Below are 14,680 nucleotides of genomic sequence, written 5' to 3' on the forward strand. Positions count from 1 at the left end.
TATTATTCATTTCGCCTGTTTATTTCTGTAAATCGGCGATAATCAGAAGCGTGCAGTTCGCAACGCAGAGCGAGTTACGTCGATATAATTTAATCGATCGATGGCAGATCGAAACGCGATTGTACCACGCAGCTTGATCGTGGACGATTGGGCAAGGTCGATAGAACGGATATTCGCAGAGGGCATTCGTCAATGTGCCAAAATTGTCGTAAGCACGTTTCCTTGTTCGAATCCTGGCGGATTCGCTGAACCAAGCAAACCGCAATCGCATACGATACGCCTCTGTAATTTCGTGCGCAACGTAACGAACTTGCGTTGCACACTGCGACGCCTACAAAACCTCTTTTCCCAGATTTTAAAATCCGTTTATACGGATTCTGGGGTCACTTTCAGTTTCTACTCGCCAGCGGATTATCGTGCGCGCGCAAAGGGAAAACGAACGTTGCACGCGGAAATGAAATCAGACTAGGCGGAAAGAGGGTTTGGCTGTGACGTCGATTTTATTTTGTCCTATTCGTTTTCCATTCTCCCCCTCCCCCTCCCCCTCGAGACTTATTCCCGCAAAGTAAATATAATATTCGCTGAAGCAAATATTTTCCCTAAATTAAATTTCCCGTAGAAATAATAGAATCGTCGCGGAGGCGTCGAAATTTTTATGAAATAGACGACGGGAGAGGAGGGTGAGGGATGGGGTGTCGAAAACATCAAGATTGCTCAAAGAGAATGCGTACGTATATCGTCGAATAATGCAATACGGATAATTTTTTAACGCAGTTCGTTTCGTTTTCCCTTTCTATTAATTCGCGCTAGGCGTTACGCAGTAGATAGAAAACGTATAGGCCGTACGATATATCTTTATCTCGCTGACAACACTTTGGTTACAGAACAGGTGTACCTCCGTAACGTAACACATTAATCGGTGAAAGTCTCGATTCCACCCGATCGCGTAACCGTCAAAGCGATTCTCTCCCTCCCGAGCAATCTTGTAATGTCTCCTAACATTACATAATCGGTTTGTTATGTATAAAAAAATATCGCTTTATTCGTTCATAAAAAAAAAAAAAAGAAAAAGAAAAAACATATCGTACAATACAATACAATTTGATGACGTTGGGGATCACGGATGAATACAATATTGGTACATTTCGACCGACGTCTACCACGGAAGGGCACTACGTTTCCTCGCCGACCAGTCCTCTTCACGTCTCGACCGGCAAACATCTCGAAAAAACATTTTAAGAAGAAAGAATTTACGGAATTACCGACCGACGTGTCTCGTCCCGATCGGCGAACGAAACGTACGAAAGTGAAAGACTACGATGCACCGGCGAGTCTTTGGTTCAGTAATGTTCGTGACCTCCGAAACCGCCTCCGAAATCGTGGCCGCCGCCTAAACTGAGCCCACCTTCGAATCCACCGCCGAATCCTCCACCGAATCCTCCTCCGTGCTCCTTAACGATAAGCGGTACAGGCTCCTTCACGACCACCGGCACCTTGACAGGGTAGGGCACTGGTTTTGGTACCGTGACAGGCACCTTGACCGGCACCTTGACCGGCAAAGGTACTTTTATCGGCACTTTGACCGGCACCTTGACAGGATACGGTACAGGCTTCTCGACCGGGTAGGGCACATGCTTCTCGACCGTGACCGGGTAAGGTTGGGGCACGTGGACAGGGACTGGCTTGTCGATCGGCACTTTGACCGGCACGCTGACAGGGACGGGTACGTGTTTCGTGACCTCAACGGGATAAGGTTCGGGCACGTGGACGGTCTTTGTGACCGTGACTGCCTTGATGTGATCGGTGGATATGTGCTCGCCTCCCAATCCGCCTCCCAATCCGCCTCCAAATCCTCCACCTCCGCCGAAACCACCTCCAAACCCATGATCGCCCAAGCTAAGCTCCAAGCCGCGCTTCGTCTTCTCCTCCTTTGGTTGAACGCTCGACTCCGCCGTTTTTTTCGTCCCTTCGGCCATGGCCGAGAGGACCAGGCCGCAGATAAGTAAGATCTGAGGAGAATAAATTATAGGTTATTAACTTTCGGTTGCATTTTCCATTAGAGAGAAGATTCCGTTAGAAAGAAGATGGGTCGGAATTTAGGAAAATTTAGAATGGAAAGGGAAACTTCGTTCGCGCGTTCCAAGCAAATATTATCTTCCAAGAGAGAAATCTTCACCGATTCTTTTATTATTGCTCGAGCACGATTTTAATAGCATCGAGGACGCTTGAATTTTCACCGGTTACAGGTTTTATTTGCGCGCGGAGTGGAGGAACGGGGAGTTCAAGTGGCTGGTCTTACTAGAGCTACTCACTTTCAGCTTCTCTGTGCTGTTCATGTTGGCCGACAGTGAGCACACTGGTTCCACGATGGTCTACCCTCGCTTTTATAGGGGACGCAACGGCCAGTCCAACTCGAGCGTGCCGATGAAATTGTTGCGGAGTAGGAAGTTAAGGAGAAGGAAAGGAAGAGAACGACGCCATGGACGACGCTTTCCTCCGTTGCCTTTTGTCAGCCAACATTTAGCAAATCGATACGCGTTTCGTTCAATTTCTTCCCTTAATACTCCTTCAGCTTTTAACAAATACTCCTTCGAGACACTCTCCTCCTTCCTTCCTTCGATTCATAATTTCGCTCCCTGCCACGACGTTCCTCGAAATTTTAACAAGTTTCAGAACGCGTATTAAATTTTCGGGAAAGAAAACTCCCGATCGAATTTCAACCCGACTCGTCGGAATCGTAGAACGATCGACTTTAAACTTTCTCGTCACTTATCTTACGATTCCCGTGCCGGCGGAGTTTTCAATTACAGGATGAACCATCAGAGCGAACCGAGGCAACTAATACGGATTCAAGTTCGGTGTCTCTTTTTAATCCGATTACTTCTCACAATACGTTCCTACATCTCTGTACTCACATCCCCGAGAGGTTCATTAATATTAAGAGCTTAATTAAAGCGAGAAGCGAGTTATTAGGACTTCTCTAGGACCGGAGGTATTCAAGTTACATCCTCCGGTATCCTCGCGCCATCTTTTTTTCCTCCTTTTTTCTACCATTCGAGAAAGAAGAAACTTTTCTTCCTGCCGACAAACTTTTTTTATACGTTTATCTATACCTGTCTCTGTGCGATGTATTAACTTATATTCTATCTCTCGAAATTTCTCTCTCTCTCTCTCTTTTTTTTCCATTTGAAATAAAACGTTTCTTTCACATAACTCGGTAAATTAATTTCGCTTAACGCTATCTTTAATAATTTTTTTACCTCGACACGAAGCAAGTAAATATTTCAAAATGAAATAGTGACCGCGTCATCGATTTTCAACGACGAGAGATAGGCGACGATAAAAAAAAGTCTTATACGATATTCTCGAAGGAAAGGCGAACTATGCTCTCGAATCGATCGTCGTAACCGGATCTATCCGATATATCGATGAAACTCGAGAGAACGTTATTCGCGGTTGATTCGGGGAGAGCGTAGCGAGATATTCCGCGTTTGCAACGATTTTTGGTTATCACTCGTAACTCCCATGGGAGCAGTTAATTTCAGAATGACTTTGTACCACGATCTCCCCTGTTCGGCAGCATTAGAATATCCCCTCGTATCCATGGTTTATCAGGCTTATCGGCCGGGAATAAATTTCCATATATCTGAATTTGAATCTCCATATTTGAATCTGAAAATATTGATTTGACTCCTAGCCGGGGCGGCGTGATGCGTTCGGACGGAGCGAGGGGGTTCGATCCGGGCCGGATGAAAAGTGAGAGGAAGATGTTTGTCGATAGTTTCTGTCTCACCTTCCACCCGGATTAAATTGTTTTCGATGAATTTATAGTGATTTGCCGCGGTCGCAATCTCCTCGGACTAGAAAGCGATTTCCATACGAGAACGAAGTTTGTCGATGGAAGTTCGATCGAATTCCGCGCGTCATCGTGGACGTGAAAGCGATCGGTGGATACGAGGTTTTGTTGAAATTTATGATGTGTCGTCGTTTCGATACACCCTGGCCCGGCCAGGAAGGGAGGGATCGGATCGAAGCGAGAGAAGCGAAGACGGGCACCGAGTGATGTAACGAACCACTTTAATTAGATGAAACGTCACTACTCTGGTAATTGCGCAAACCGCACAGTGACTGCGGTCCGTTTGTTTCTCGTCTCGCAGTCTCATTTACCGAATTTGAAACTAATAACACGGGTCGGCGGAGCCAGTTGACCAATTTTCCTCTCATCGATAATAATTTGGCACGTATCGCGCCGCCATTACGAGCCTTTCACCTCTTAATAATTAAAACGAAAGGTGCTAAGATTTGTAAAATGCGATCTCCGCACTTTCCTCCGCGCTTCTCGTTTTAATCATTTTCGATCGTCGACGAATACGTAATTACGTGGTCCCATCTTTTTAATCGAGTCGAGAAATTCGAACGCGTAACCCAAAAAACAAAAAAAAAGGAGAAACGAAATATCACGAAATCGTTTTTTTAAATGAAATCTATTAGAAACCTTTTATATCAATTTTCATCTTTATTAGTATTACGTACACGGAACTTTGTTAACTAAGTGCTCGAGATCGCATTACGTGTGGGATCCATTATCGTGTACGATATTTTGTCCATATTATTTCTGCAGTTCTTGCTTTCTAGTAATCCGCAATTTACAACGCTATAAAATTATGTAAACGTTTGCGCATTATGTTACATCTGGTTACCGATACTCCGCGAATATTTTTATCGTATTAATTTCTCTCTTCTCCTTAAATAATTATTTTAAAGGCAATTTATAATTATTTATGAGAAATTCCTCGCACGAGGAATATTTCGTATTTCGCAGGCCATCCCGTGTCGTTTCGCGAATTCTTTCCATCCCCAAGAATCTTCCCAACAATCTTCCCAAGAATCTTCGATCCCCGAGATCGCGGATCGAACTTTGTATTCACGCGCCACAGTTGCGGAAATGCAGCCTAAAGAGTACAAAGTAAATCCCCGTGGTCGAGTAGCGTGGAGGCAGACGGTAGGAGCGGAATTTTCGCCAAGTCTGCATTTCTGCTTCACCGACCGCAAACGTAACCTTATGCAATAATCGGAAAGGCTTTCGAGTCGGGCAGACTGTGGTTCTCATGAATATATGGATGGATGTTCTCGCTCAAGGTGTTTATCAAGCCGTTTTCTAGTTACGCCCCTTCCCTTTCTCGCCCTTTTCGCGACCCCTCCCTTCCTCCGCAAGCAAACATAACTTGCTTAAAAGAAAAGAAAAAACAAAAAAAGACATATTTAAAAGGGATTTCGCCGTATTCCCTCCTTTCGCCGATTTCCCTTTCACCATCGCTTCTCTCAATTTCGCCTTCCTTTATTCCATCTATTTGTTAAATACGCCCGTGATTTCGCGACTTTTAATCCTCGTTTATATTACGAATCCAATAATCTATCGGTTATTTTAATCTAATAATCTCTCTCGGGTGAAAAATTATAATTGATGTAGGGAGATATATGTATATCGGCGCCCTTTACCGAATTAACGTTTAAGATAGATCGCTGTTTCAACTCGTGGAGCAGATTCATTTTTTTCCGGCTCTGCAAAAGCTACGTTTCCAGCATATTCCCATATCTGAAAGTGGTTCCTAATTAAATCGAATAATTTCGCAAACCCGGTTAAAATATTAGCTAGCGTGTCAAGAGTGAGAGTCGCGTATAATGTCAAAGTATCTATAAAGTGATTATAAAACTGGTCCTGGTGAAAAAGGTCCGCCGGGGGAAAATATCGATGCGTTCGTAGCTTCGTTATTAATTACCGATATGGACACATCCGCGCACACAGACTCGACTTTGGAATCGAAGACTCGTTTTTCACTGGAATCCGATTCAACGACAGGATTATAATATATCACGATCGATCGCCGTATATATAAATCGATTATTTAAATGGGAGGCTAGAAAATTAGAAATCAACCCGATGAGTCATCGGAGAAGGAAGAAAAGATTAAAAAGATTCGTGTACGTGTTCGCGTAGCACGAAGATACACGAATTTTTCCTTTCCTGAAAATTAAATCACCTGTTGCTCGAAAGGAGCTTAAAAACTATTCTCCATACATTTCCTTTTTATTATCCACGAGTTTAAAAAAGATTAGAAACGCGAAGAAGATGGTAACGAGTCGAGGCGACAATGGTTTCGTTCACCGTGACGCTTAACAACTTCCTTCGCGTATCGCGTACTTATCTTCCTTCTAATTAAGAATCGAGCATCGAGCATGATGCCGGGAATATCATTCAATTAAGTGCATAACGCGCGCGCGTGTCAGACAGAAGAGGTGAAAGTTTCACGGCGATCCCTTTGCGAATCCGTCCCTCGAGTTATTACAATACATTTTCCTTATTTAATTTACCATTGTCGATGGAAATCGACGAAAAGCCGGTGGCGTGGCGTGATTAATTACCGTTCAGCTCGATATCGGGGAGCGTGCGCGAACGCACATAAGTCCCTTCCCTTCACGAGGATAACGACCCCGATCATTTTCACCCGATGTTACGTTACGTGCACACACGTTACATCCAAAAAAACTTTCTGTCCCGAAAACCTTCCTTCGAATCTCGTCATGACGAGAAGAACGCGCGAATCAAATTTCGCGGGGATAAAAGATTGGACGGATCGAAGGCACGAAAATATCCGCGTAATTGGTTATCGATCGACTTTGCCGAAAGCATATCGAACCTTTACGATCACGACGCCCCTCTCACGATTGCACGGCGACGTTACACCCGTCTCAATTACGTAAACCGTTTTTTCTTTACAAAAACTACTCCACAATCGGTCCAAGCAAATATACGTGCCACGAAGCCTCGTTAAGACGTTTAATCCACGGATTAAGTTTCCTCGATCGAAGAAGCAATTTGCCCCGATCCAAATTCGTTCCAAAGCGGACTCCACCTCGTAACGTAACGCTTTTTATAACACCATATCGAGCAGTTGGAAACACGCTGAATTAAGAGAAAGAAACTGGACAATGCGAAAGTAAAAAAAAGCAGAAAGAAAGAAAGAAAGAACGTTTCCTTTAAAGAGATCTCCTACACGGTCTCGAAATATCCTTGTTCCGCCCGATCTCGAGAGGAGAGATCTGAAAGAAATCGGTCTCAAGAGCGAGAGATGGTTGCGTAAGAGATTCGGGAGGCTCGATCGGAATTACGTCCGGAAACGATTTTACGAGGCACGAGCCTCGGAATCGGAGGCGAGGTACAACGTCACTCCTCGCCACTCCTTCCCCGAACGAGTGAAAGAAAAAGAAACCGCGAAGAAGACTGGGCGATCGTTGAACGGTAAATTGGACGAGGGGCTCCTCCTCGGCGAACGAGTGAACGGATAGGCTCTCGATACGAAACGGTACGAGCGGTGCATCAAGGGGGGTTGTGTTACGCGTGCTACGTATCCGGGGATCCGGTAGTAATCGACCAGCCGGTCGATAGCCCGTGGGAAAACGGCTTAACGCCGAACGAACGCCTTTGCACGGTGGCGGTGTGGTGGTCAACAATCGGTCCACTTTAACGTCGGTGGACGAGTAGGATTTTCCGGGGAGTGGGCCAGCAGCCACGGCGAAAGTGGCGGTATATATGCCAGTGATTGGTCCGATGTAGCCTCAGTGTGCACCTTCGAACGATACCATGAGCACTCCGCAGGTGAGCTCCGGGGTTCCCCCACACGATACTCGTCGCGTAGATTGTCGTTCGCACGCTCACGGTACACAACAAAGGGATAGAGGCAGGGTATTACGTAAAGGGTGGTGGGTAAGCGGAGAAAGTTCAGACACGCGGTTTCCCATTGTCGCGAAATATTCCTTTTTTTTCTTTTTCTTCTTGCGAAGGGGAGGGAAGAAAAGAAGATTTTATTTCCTATTGTTCTCTTCCCGTTCTGCATTCCCCTCCCATTATATCGTTATTTATAAACGTTGCGTAGGTGTATTTCAAAGGAACCGCGGTTTCTCCATTTATATTTCTCCACGTTACAGATACCGTATTACGATTAAACGTTACACTACGTTTATTTTTCTCATTTATCGAATCTCCGCGCTTTCACCGCGCACTTTCTCCCGTTAGAATATTATAGTCTTTTTTTTCTTCGAATAAATAAATCGACGTCACGTGGAAACACGCGATGGAAAGAAAGACAGGTCGGTAAAAATTAACCACGTTTCCAGAAGCTCATAATACTCGCCCTAGTGGCGACAGCCCTGGCCGGCGATGCCAAGGAGACGAACACGAAGCCGGCCGTAGCCGAGACGAAGGAAAAGAGTAAGCGAGGATTGGAGCTGAGTCTTGGGGGTGGCGGAGGGCTGGAGAGTTACGGCGGGGGCCTGGAACACGGTTACGGCGGAGGTTTGAGCCACGGCGGAGGTTTGAGCCTCGGCGGAGGCCTCGGCGGAGGCCTTGGCGGAGGTCTAGGTGGAGGATTCGGCGGCGGAGGTGGAGGTGGAGGCGACGGAGGCCGCATAACGGGCATCACGATCCACAGAGAGAACCAAGTCCGTGTGCCCCAACCGTACCCGGTCGAGAAAAACGTACCTGTACCGTATCCAGTCCCGGTTAAAATTCCCGTGGAGCGGCCAGTCCCGGTGCACATACCGAAACCGTACCCAGTCCCTGTAGAGAAGACGGTCCCAGTTCCAGTGGAGAAACCGGTCCCGGTGCCGTACACCGTGCCCGTCAAAGTGCCCGTCAAGGTGCCTTACCCGGTCAGCGTGCCAGTAAAGGTCCCAGTCGCGATCGAGAAGGAGGTCCCTTACCCAGTCAAGGTCCCTGTCGTTGTCAAGGAGTCATATCCAGTTCTGATTAGCGGTGGCGGCGGCGGCGGTGGTGGTTTAGGAGGTGGTTTCGGAGGCGGACACGGGGGTGGATTCGGAGGTGGTCACGGGGGTGGATTCGGAGGTGGACACGAATTGTCACTCGGGTTACATCATTGATATGGATGAACGTCGCCGATTTGTGCGGTTGTTCGTCCACACTTTTATATTTGTATATATAACGATTATATTTTTTTATGGAAAATAAATATTAAATTATTAAACGGTGTTTGCACTGGTCGTGTTTATTGGTTCCGATCACTACCTAGAAATATTTTCATTGTCAATTAGATTAATAGTTTTCGAAGCTTGCTCGAAGAACTCTTTTATATTCTTTGATATAAAGGCAAATTTGGAAAATGTTATTTTTTTCTTCATCAAAATATGAAATGGATTCCGCGTTGAACGTTTTATAAACTATTTATTTTATCGTTCGTCAAGAGATTAACCGTGTTTCTGATATTCTCAGCTTTTTCACAGTTCTGTAATATAGTATAGATGTCGATATATTTTTATCGCGATTCGATAACGGCTTTTTAAATAATATTCCCCTGTTTTACTCTCTTTTAAAAGAGAAACATCAAGCAAATTCGCTATTCGTTCAATGTGCATTTCTGTAGAAAATCTTCTGTAGAAAATCGAGGCGGAATGCGCATTATAAATTAAATTACGATTCTCATTTCTCATCCCGGAATATTATTTAATTCATATTTTTGCCTCTCCTACCTCTTTTATATTTGTTAGATATCATCGCTTTATGGCATGAAATAATTAAAATTTTTTGTTCGAATTCTTATATATTTTCTAATGAAACAATGAAACTGTTTGTTTCACAAAAAAGCGTTTAATTAATTTTTGGATTTCCCCGCAAACATTCGTTATTTTTTCATTTTTCTTTCTTCTTTTTTTTCAAAATTTCCCTTACGATTATGCACATATATTTAATTTCCCACACGTAACAAAAATTCCTTAAAAAGCTTTCATTTCAATCGATATTTTATATCATTAACTGTATCAAATGTACATATGATTCAATTTTACAAATTTAAAATCCCGGAGTAACGTTCGTTAATGAAACTAACAAAACATATTATATTACAGGAAACAAATGTTGTTTACGATCCCCCGCTTGTTACGGAATCGTCGGTTACTAATTAATGACAGGTACGTGCACTCTGTTCCATTAATTATAAACATATTTCGATTTCGTCGTTCGATTAATGTCGTACATTGCGCAAGTACGAATATCGTCTGAATCGAACTTTGAAGAATTTCTTTACGTCCCATACGCATCTTCGCCACATTATTTCCCGTTTTTACTTTTACTCTCCGCAGAACGTTTGTATGTTAAATAAGAAGAAAGGGAGAGGCTTTTTTTCTCGAGACTCGAGACGAAACGCGTAATCGTCGCGACGTCTCGTCAACGTCGTCGTCACCGCCGCCACCGCGAACATCCGGTGCTTTAAACGACGTGACTCGCTATTACGGTTCGTTAGCCGCATCCTCTGCCGTGTCTGGAACGCGAAACGCCGATTTCTCGATATACACCGGTTAACCGAAGGAACTGTGGCCTCGCGTGAACGGAGAAACTGTGGTCCGACCGGGAACGACAGAGGCCAAGTCGTGAGATCACGCGCACCGGAAGCAAGGTAAAGGTCAAGACAATTTTTATTCCGCATCTGCGATACCGCTCCTCCGAGCTTCGTTGTTTAGATGGCAACTTAACGATGTTTGCCAGTAATTTTATTTCTAACGTTTACAGAGCAATCTATATAAATACGTCGTCGTCGTGTGTACACGTCAACCTTCATTCCTCTTTCTCCGTCCTCTTTGCTTTTATTCTTTCCTTTTTTTACGTATCAGTAAATATTCGTGGAAAAAGTTTCTCAAACACGCGACATCGTCGAGATAACAGATCTTGGTTTTATATATATATATATATAAAAACATTCTTATCGTTTTGTAATTTGCGTTGTCCGAGTGTTCTGCGAAGTGAAAGTCCCCATTTATGTGGATCGATCCATCGCGCAAATGTTTCTACAAATCGAATCGGACGGACGCGCCATTAACATCGGCTTTCATCACTTTTTATCCCTGTCTCTCTTCGCTACGCGGACAAGATTTGCGTACGTGCGTAACGGGTTGAAGCATAAATTTATTCGCGGTTACGTTCCAGCCACAGACGGGCGGGAAGGAGGCGACGATCATCGACATTTCGCGCCTAATTACGATCGTTTCGAGCCGAGTGAAATCGTACAAAATCGTCTATCTTTCTGCGTATCTATATTCCGTTCCGTTCCGTGGCTTGTGCAATCCGCCGATGCAATTTTCCTCGCCAAGGCGGTTGAAATAAACGGAGATGCTGTAATCTCGCTGCTTCGGCAAAACTGTACACAAGATTCCACGCCGAGATGTGTTTTGCGTCCGAGTTTACGCTGCCCCCCTCTCTCTCTCTCTCTTTCTCTATTTCTCTCTGCGTCTAATCCCATAAAACTCGAAATCCTTTTGATCTCGCAATGACGTTTTCGTTACAACGGGCCGTTTTAATGCCATTCTCGCGGAACGAGATTACGAACGAGATGGCGTATCGCAGCCGATCCATTGCCATCAACTTACATTTTCAAAAACGTAATAACTGGATACATTTTACACGGGGCTCGCTTCATTCTTTCACAAACGTTTGAATAACGAGGCAGTTTGTCCCGAGGAGGAGAGGAAATACGATGCACACGACGATAACACGGCGATCGTTACGCGTAATTCCACGATGGCTTTTGATACTTCGTTTCATTTTGCGTTTCGTTTCATTTTGAAACATCTTTGGGAGGTTAAGAGTACGTTTTAATCGGGGGCGAAAAGAGAAATATATGATATTATATAATTTAGTTACTAGTGTAATCGCAAATTTTATACATCAATCATATTTCATATCATTTAATTAATCGTATTTTCGTACGAGTTAACGAGGTTTCGTTGAATTTTATTTTACCCATCGCTAAATCCGATGATTTCTCCGCCCCAATTCTCTTCTCTCAACTATCACTTCAGCTTTTCACTTGATCAAAGAATTAAAAATTATCTTCTCATCGTGTATTTTTATTCGCTCTTTCATCCTCGAGAACGAATCTCTCTCTTTACATCGAGTGGCATCGAGTATAAGATCGTATAAAAATCACGTTGATTAAATTATAGCGAACGGTGAAATTCAAGAAAGCTCGAAACATTAGTTACTCGACGGAGGAATAATTACGATAAGCGAGTCAAAAATTGTCAGCCGGAATAAATCACGACGACACTACGCTACGAGAAATCGCCGCGTTGCAATTATCGCTTCTTATCGTGGCGATAATTTTATTTTAACCGCGGTCGTTTCCTCCCGGTAACAACCCGCTTTTATCTACCATCTGAAAAATTACCGGACAGGCGGGCAATCATCGGTGCATAAACGGACAACACGCGAGAAACTCGACCGACATGTGCAAAGATGTAATTTATTGTGTTATATTGTGTCTTATGCACGTAATGTCTTACGTCGTAGAAGCGGCGAGATTCTCTTCGACCTCGTTCCGCTCGCGGACGTTTCTTAACGATACCCAAACATATCCGTATTTCTCGGAAACGTATAGATACGCGACTTTGTTTATATTTTCTTAAACCGAGAATTAATTCCCCGAATTAGTTTCCTTCGAACGGACGACCGAATGTCGTTTCGACAACGTTTACACAGTCGGTTGCGTGGTTTCGTCGCGTTCGCATCGTTCGTTCGTTCTCTTTTCTCCGCGCGTGGCGCGCGATCGTTCGCAGTTGAATCTAGTGGTAAAAGTGGTAAAATCGTGAAACTTGCGTTCATTTCGCAATCCCAGGGAAAGAGAAAGGTAAGGGGAGAGAGAAAAAAGAGCGAGAATAATCGAAAGAACGTTACGGAGTGAATATCGCGCATTCACACGCCTCTTCCCCCTTTCTATTCTTCCTTCTTCCTTGTAAGCGGCGGAAACTTGGAGCGCCATAAACGGGTTCGTTTATGTAACCATAATAGAGCAATTATCGCGGGGGGGTTTGAATTTCTTCTGTCGATCGTTCCATCCATCTTCCTTCCCATTTCTTCCCGTTTCTCGAGCAACAGTGTATATCCCGCTTCGTCCTTCTTTCTCTTATCTTTCTCAAATCAATCTTGTGTTAAGAATTCGAGGAACGAAATTTCTTCTTTCCTTTCTCGAGCGAGATCGTAACTTTTGCACACGGGGAGCAATAAAAGATCGACTCAGGCCGGAAGACGGGCAATTTCTCCGGAAATAGTTTTCATAACGGCGAGGCGCGGTCACCGGTGCATGCAGTCAGACGGTGTCCCGTGTATCTGAGATCTATGAGCTTGAGGTTTAGAGCTAAACGTAAATCATATTATTAAGCCCGGTTCGTACCGAGGTTCGTGTTAATGTCCGATCAGCCCGATTTCACGTGATCCAGCTACAGCTGCTGCACTGATATCTCGAGGCAACGTCCTCTTCGATCGATAATTTAACGGGGATTTAATTAAAGCCCTCTCCTCGCGAATTTTATCCTTCTGGCGAGAAGTTATAAATAAAAAGAATCTTCCTTTTCTTCAACCAGGAAATTAAATACCTAATTCAACTTCGTGATTACAAATTAGTGGCCATTTTGGGAGAGGTTTCCCCGCGATAAAAGATATTGAAGCGATATATACGCGCATATTGTTGCAATCGAACGAAACAGTCCAGGATCGTGTGCGCGTATGGCAGTGTATAACAGTGGTAGTTTATAACGATATTGTTTTAGGAGTTCGAAACAAAGCCCACGATTTGTGAGGAGAGACTACTTTGCTTTTAGCACCGCTAATGGTGGAGGGAGGGGATCCGCGGGGATAATTTGCCCGTGAATAGAATTAACGCCGTTAGTTAATAACACGCATGATTTCGAGTCGCTTAATTAAAAGATTTACGAGATAATGCAGGGACAGAGACCACGAGAACACGAGGTGAAATAGTTTTCCAAATTCTCTTATTAACGCGAGTCGCGTGCAAAACGTCGAATTATTATTTCGCGTAAAGAGAAACGAATCTTGTTGAAAGAATCGGGGGAACAGGTTCTTTGGAATGCGTAACGACATTATTATCGAATCTTTTTTTTATCATCTCGAAAGTACTCGCAACCTCTCGAAAGTTATACGATAAATAATTCAACGAACAGAAAATAATCTCTCTGTTATTTCTCGAGGTCGAGATGAAAATTGCGTTGTACATTTTCGTAGCTGTCGTAATTCACGAAGCATTTGGGAAGCATTTGTTGTCTTCTTTTTTTGCGTTACGGTTAAACGTACGGTTTACATAGCCAGATATAACAGAGCGATTCTCTTCGATGCGTAATTTATTCGGTCGCGAAAAGGTCGCAGTATCAATGGCTAGCATTGTATATCGGTATATTTTTACGGAATACGATTGTGCACGTGGTGAATGGGGGACGACTTTCTACTAATTATTTCCGCAGATTGAACTTACGTTACGATATCACGTGATTACAGACTATCCGGTAGAGCTATTACTTCCGACTATCGCTCTTGATTTTATCCGATCCAATGAACTTGGAGTCCGAATCTACGTTTCTACACGTTGAAACGTGAATCAGAAATTGTTAGAACAGAAATAGCGTTCTCTAAAAAAGGGTTCTCTGAAAAAAAAAGAAAAAAAAGTAGATTAGAACATTTTTAGATAAAATTCCATTTTTCTCTGTGAATAAAGACATTTTTTTTTTTACAATCGTGGAATATGTTTTATTCATTCGCGGGGGGGAATGGGAAAGCACGTTGGAGAATTTAATTTTCTTTCAATTTAACAAGTAGTTCCATCTT

The 14,680-nt window shown here is 43.8% G+C and overlaps 3 protein-coding genes across 6 annotated transcripts in view; 2 read left to right on the top strand and 1 right to left on the bottom strand.

Annotated features, from left to right (window-relative positions):
- Positions 1–1,013: 1,013 nt before the first annotated feature.
- On the bottom strand, positions 1,014–2,472 carry LOC107996725 (keratinocyte proline-rich protein-like). Its single transcript, XM_017054905.3, has 2 exons — positions 2,313–2,472; positions 1,014–2,009 (listed from the first exon to the last, which is right to left on the bottom strand). Exons 1-2 carry the CDS (start codon positions 2,334–2,336, stop codon positions 1,341–1,343), a joined length of 693 nt encoding a protein of 230 aa, XP_016910394.1. The 5' UTR covers positions 2,337–2,472; the 3' UTR covers positions 1,014–1,340.
- Positions 2,473–7,501: 5,029 nt separating this feature from the next.
- LOC107996731 (uncharacterized) lies at positions 7,502–9,046 on the top strand. 2 transcript variants are annotated; one of them, XM_017054911.3, is made up of 2 exons: positions 7,502–7,657; positions 8,176–9,046. In XM_017054911.3, exons 1-2 carry the CDS (start codon positions 7,643–7,645, stop codon positions 8,935–8,937), a joined length of 777 nt encoding a protein of 258 aa, XP_016910400.1. In that variant the 5' UTR covers positions 7,502–7,642; the 3' UTR covers positions 8,938–9,046. The 2 variants fall into 2 exon arrangements, with proteins under 2 accessions (XP_016910400.1, XP_028522005.1); XM_028666204.2 differs by having other exon boundaries at positions 7,628–7,765.
- Positions 9,047–9,964: 918 nt separating this feature from the next.
- Positions 9,965–14,680, top strand: part of LOC107996637 (uncharacterized) — a 300,698-nt gene continuing 295,982 nt past the window's right edge. The window contains exon 1 of one of the 3 annotated variants that reach the window (XM_062071011.1): positions 9,965–9,981. The gene's annotated coding sequence lies outside the window, so the exon portion shown is untranslated. Of the gene's footprint in view, positions 9,982–12,541; positions 12,693–14,680 lie in introns of those variants that run through there. The other 2 variants (XM_062071015.1, XM_062071010.1) reach the window with 2 other exon arrangements.

The sequence above is a fragment of the Apis cerana genome, linkage group LG2, assembly GCF_029169275.1.
Source record: "Apis cerana isolate GH-2021 linkage group LG2, AcerK_1.0, whole genome shotgun sequence".
Classification (NCBI taxonomy): domain Eukaryota; kingdom Metazoa; phylum Arthropoda; class Insecta; order Hymenoptera; family Apidae; genus Apis; species Apis cerana.

Coding starts and splice junctions, on each gene's coding strand:
- LOC107996725 (XM_017054905.3), bottom strand. CDS start 2,336: ATGAACAGCACAGAGAAGCTGAAA. Junction 2,010..2,312: donor ACAGCACAGAGAAGCTGAAA/GTGAGTAGCTCT, acceptor TATTCTCCTCAG/ATCTTACTTATCTGCGGCCT.
- LOC107996731 (XM_028666204.2), top strand. CDS start 7,643: ATGAGCACTCCGCAGGTGAGCTCCGGGGTTCCCCCACACGATACTCGT. Junction 7,766..8,175: donor TATTACGTAAAGGGTGGTGG/GTAAGCGGAGAA, acceptor CCACGTTTCCAG/AAGCTCATAATACTCGCCCT.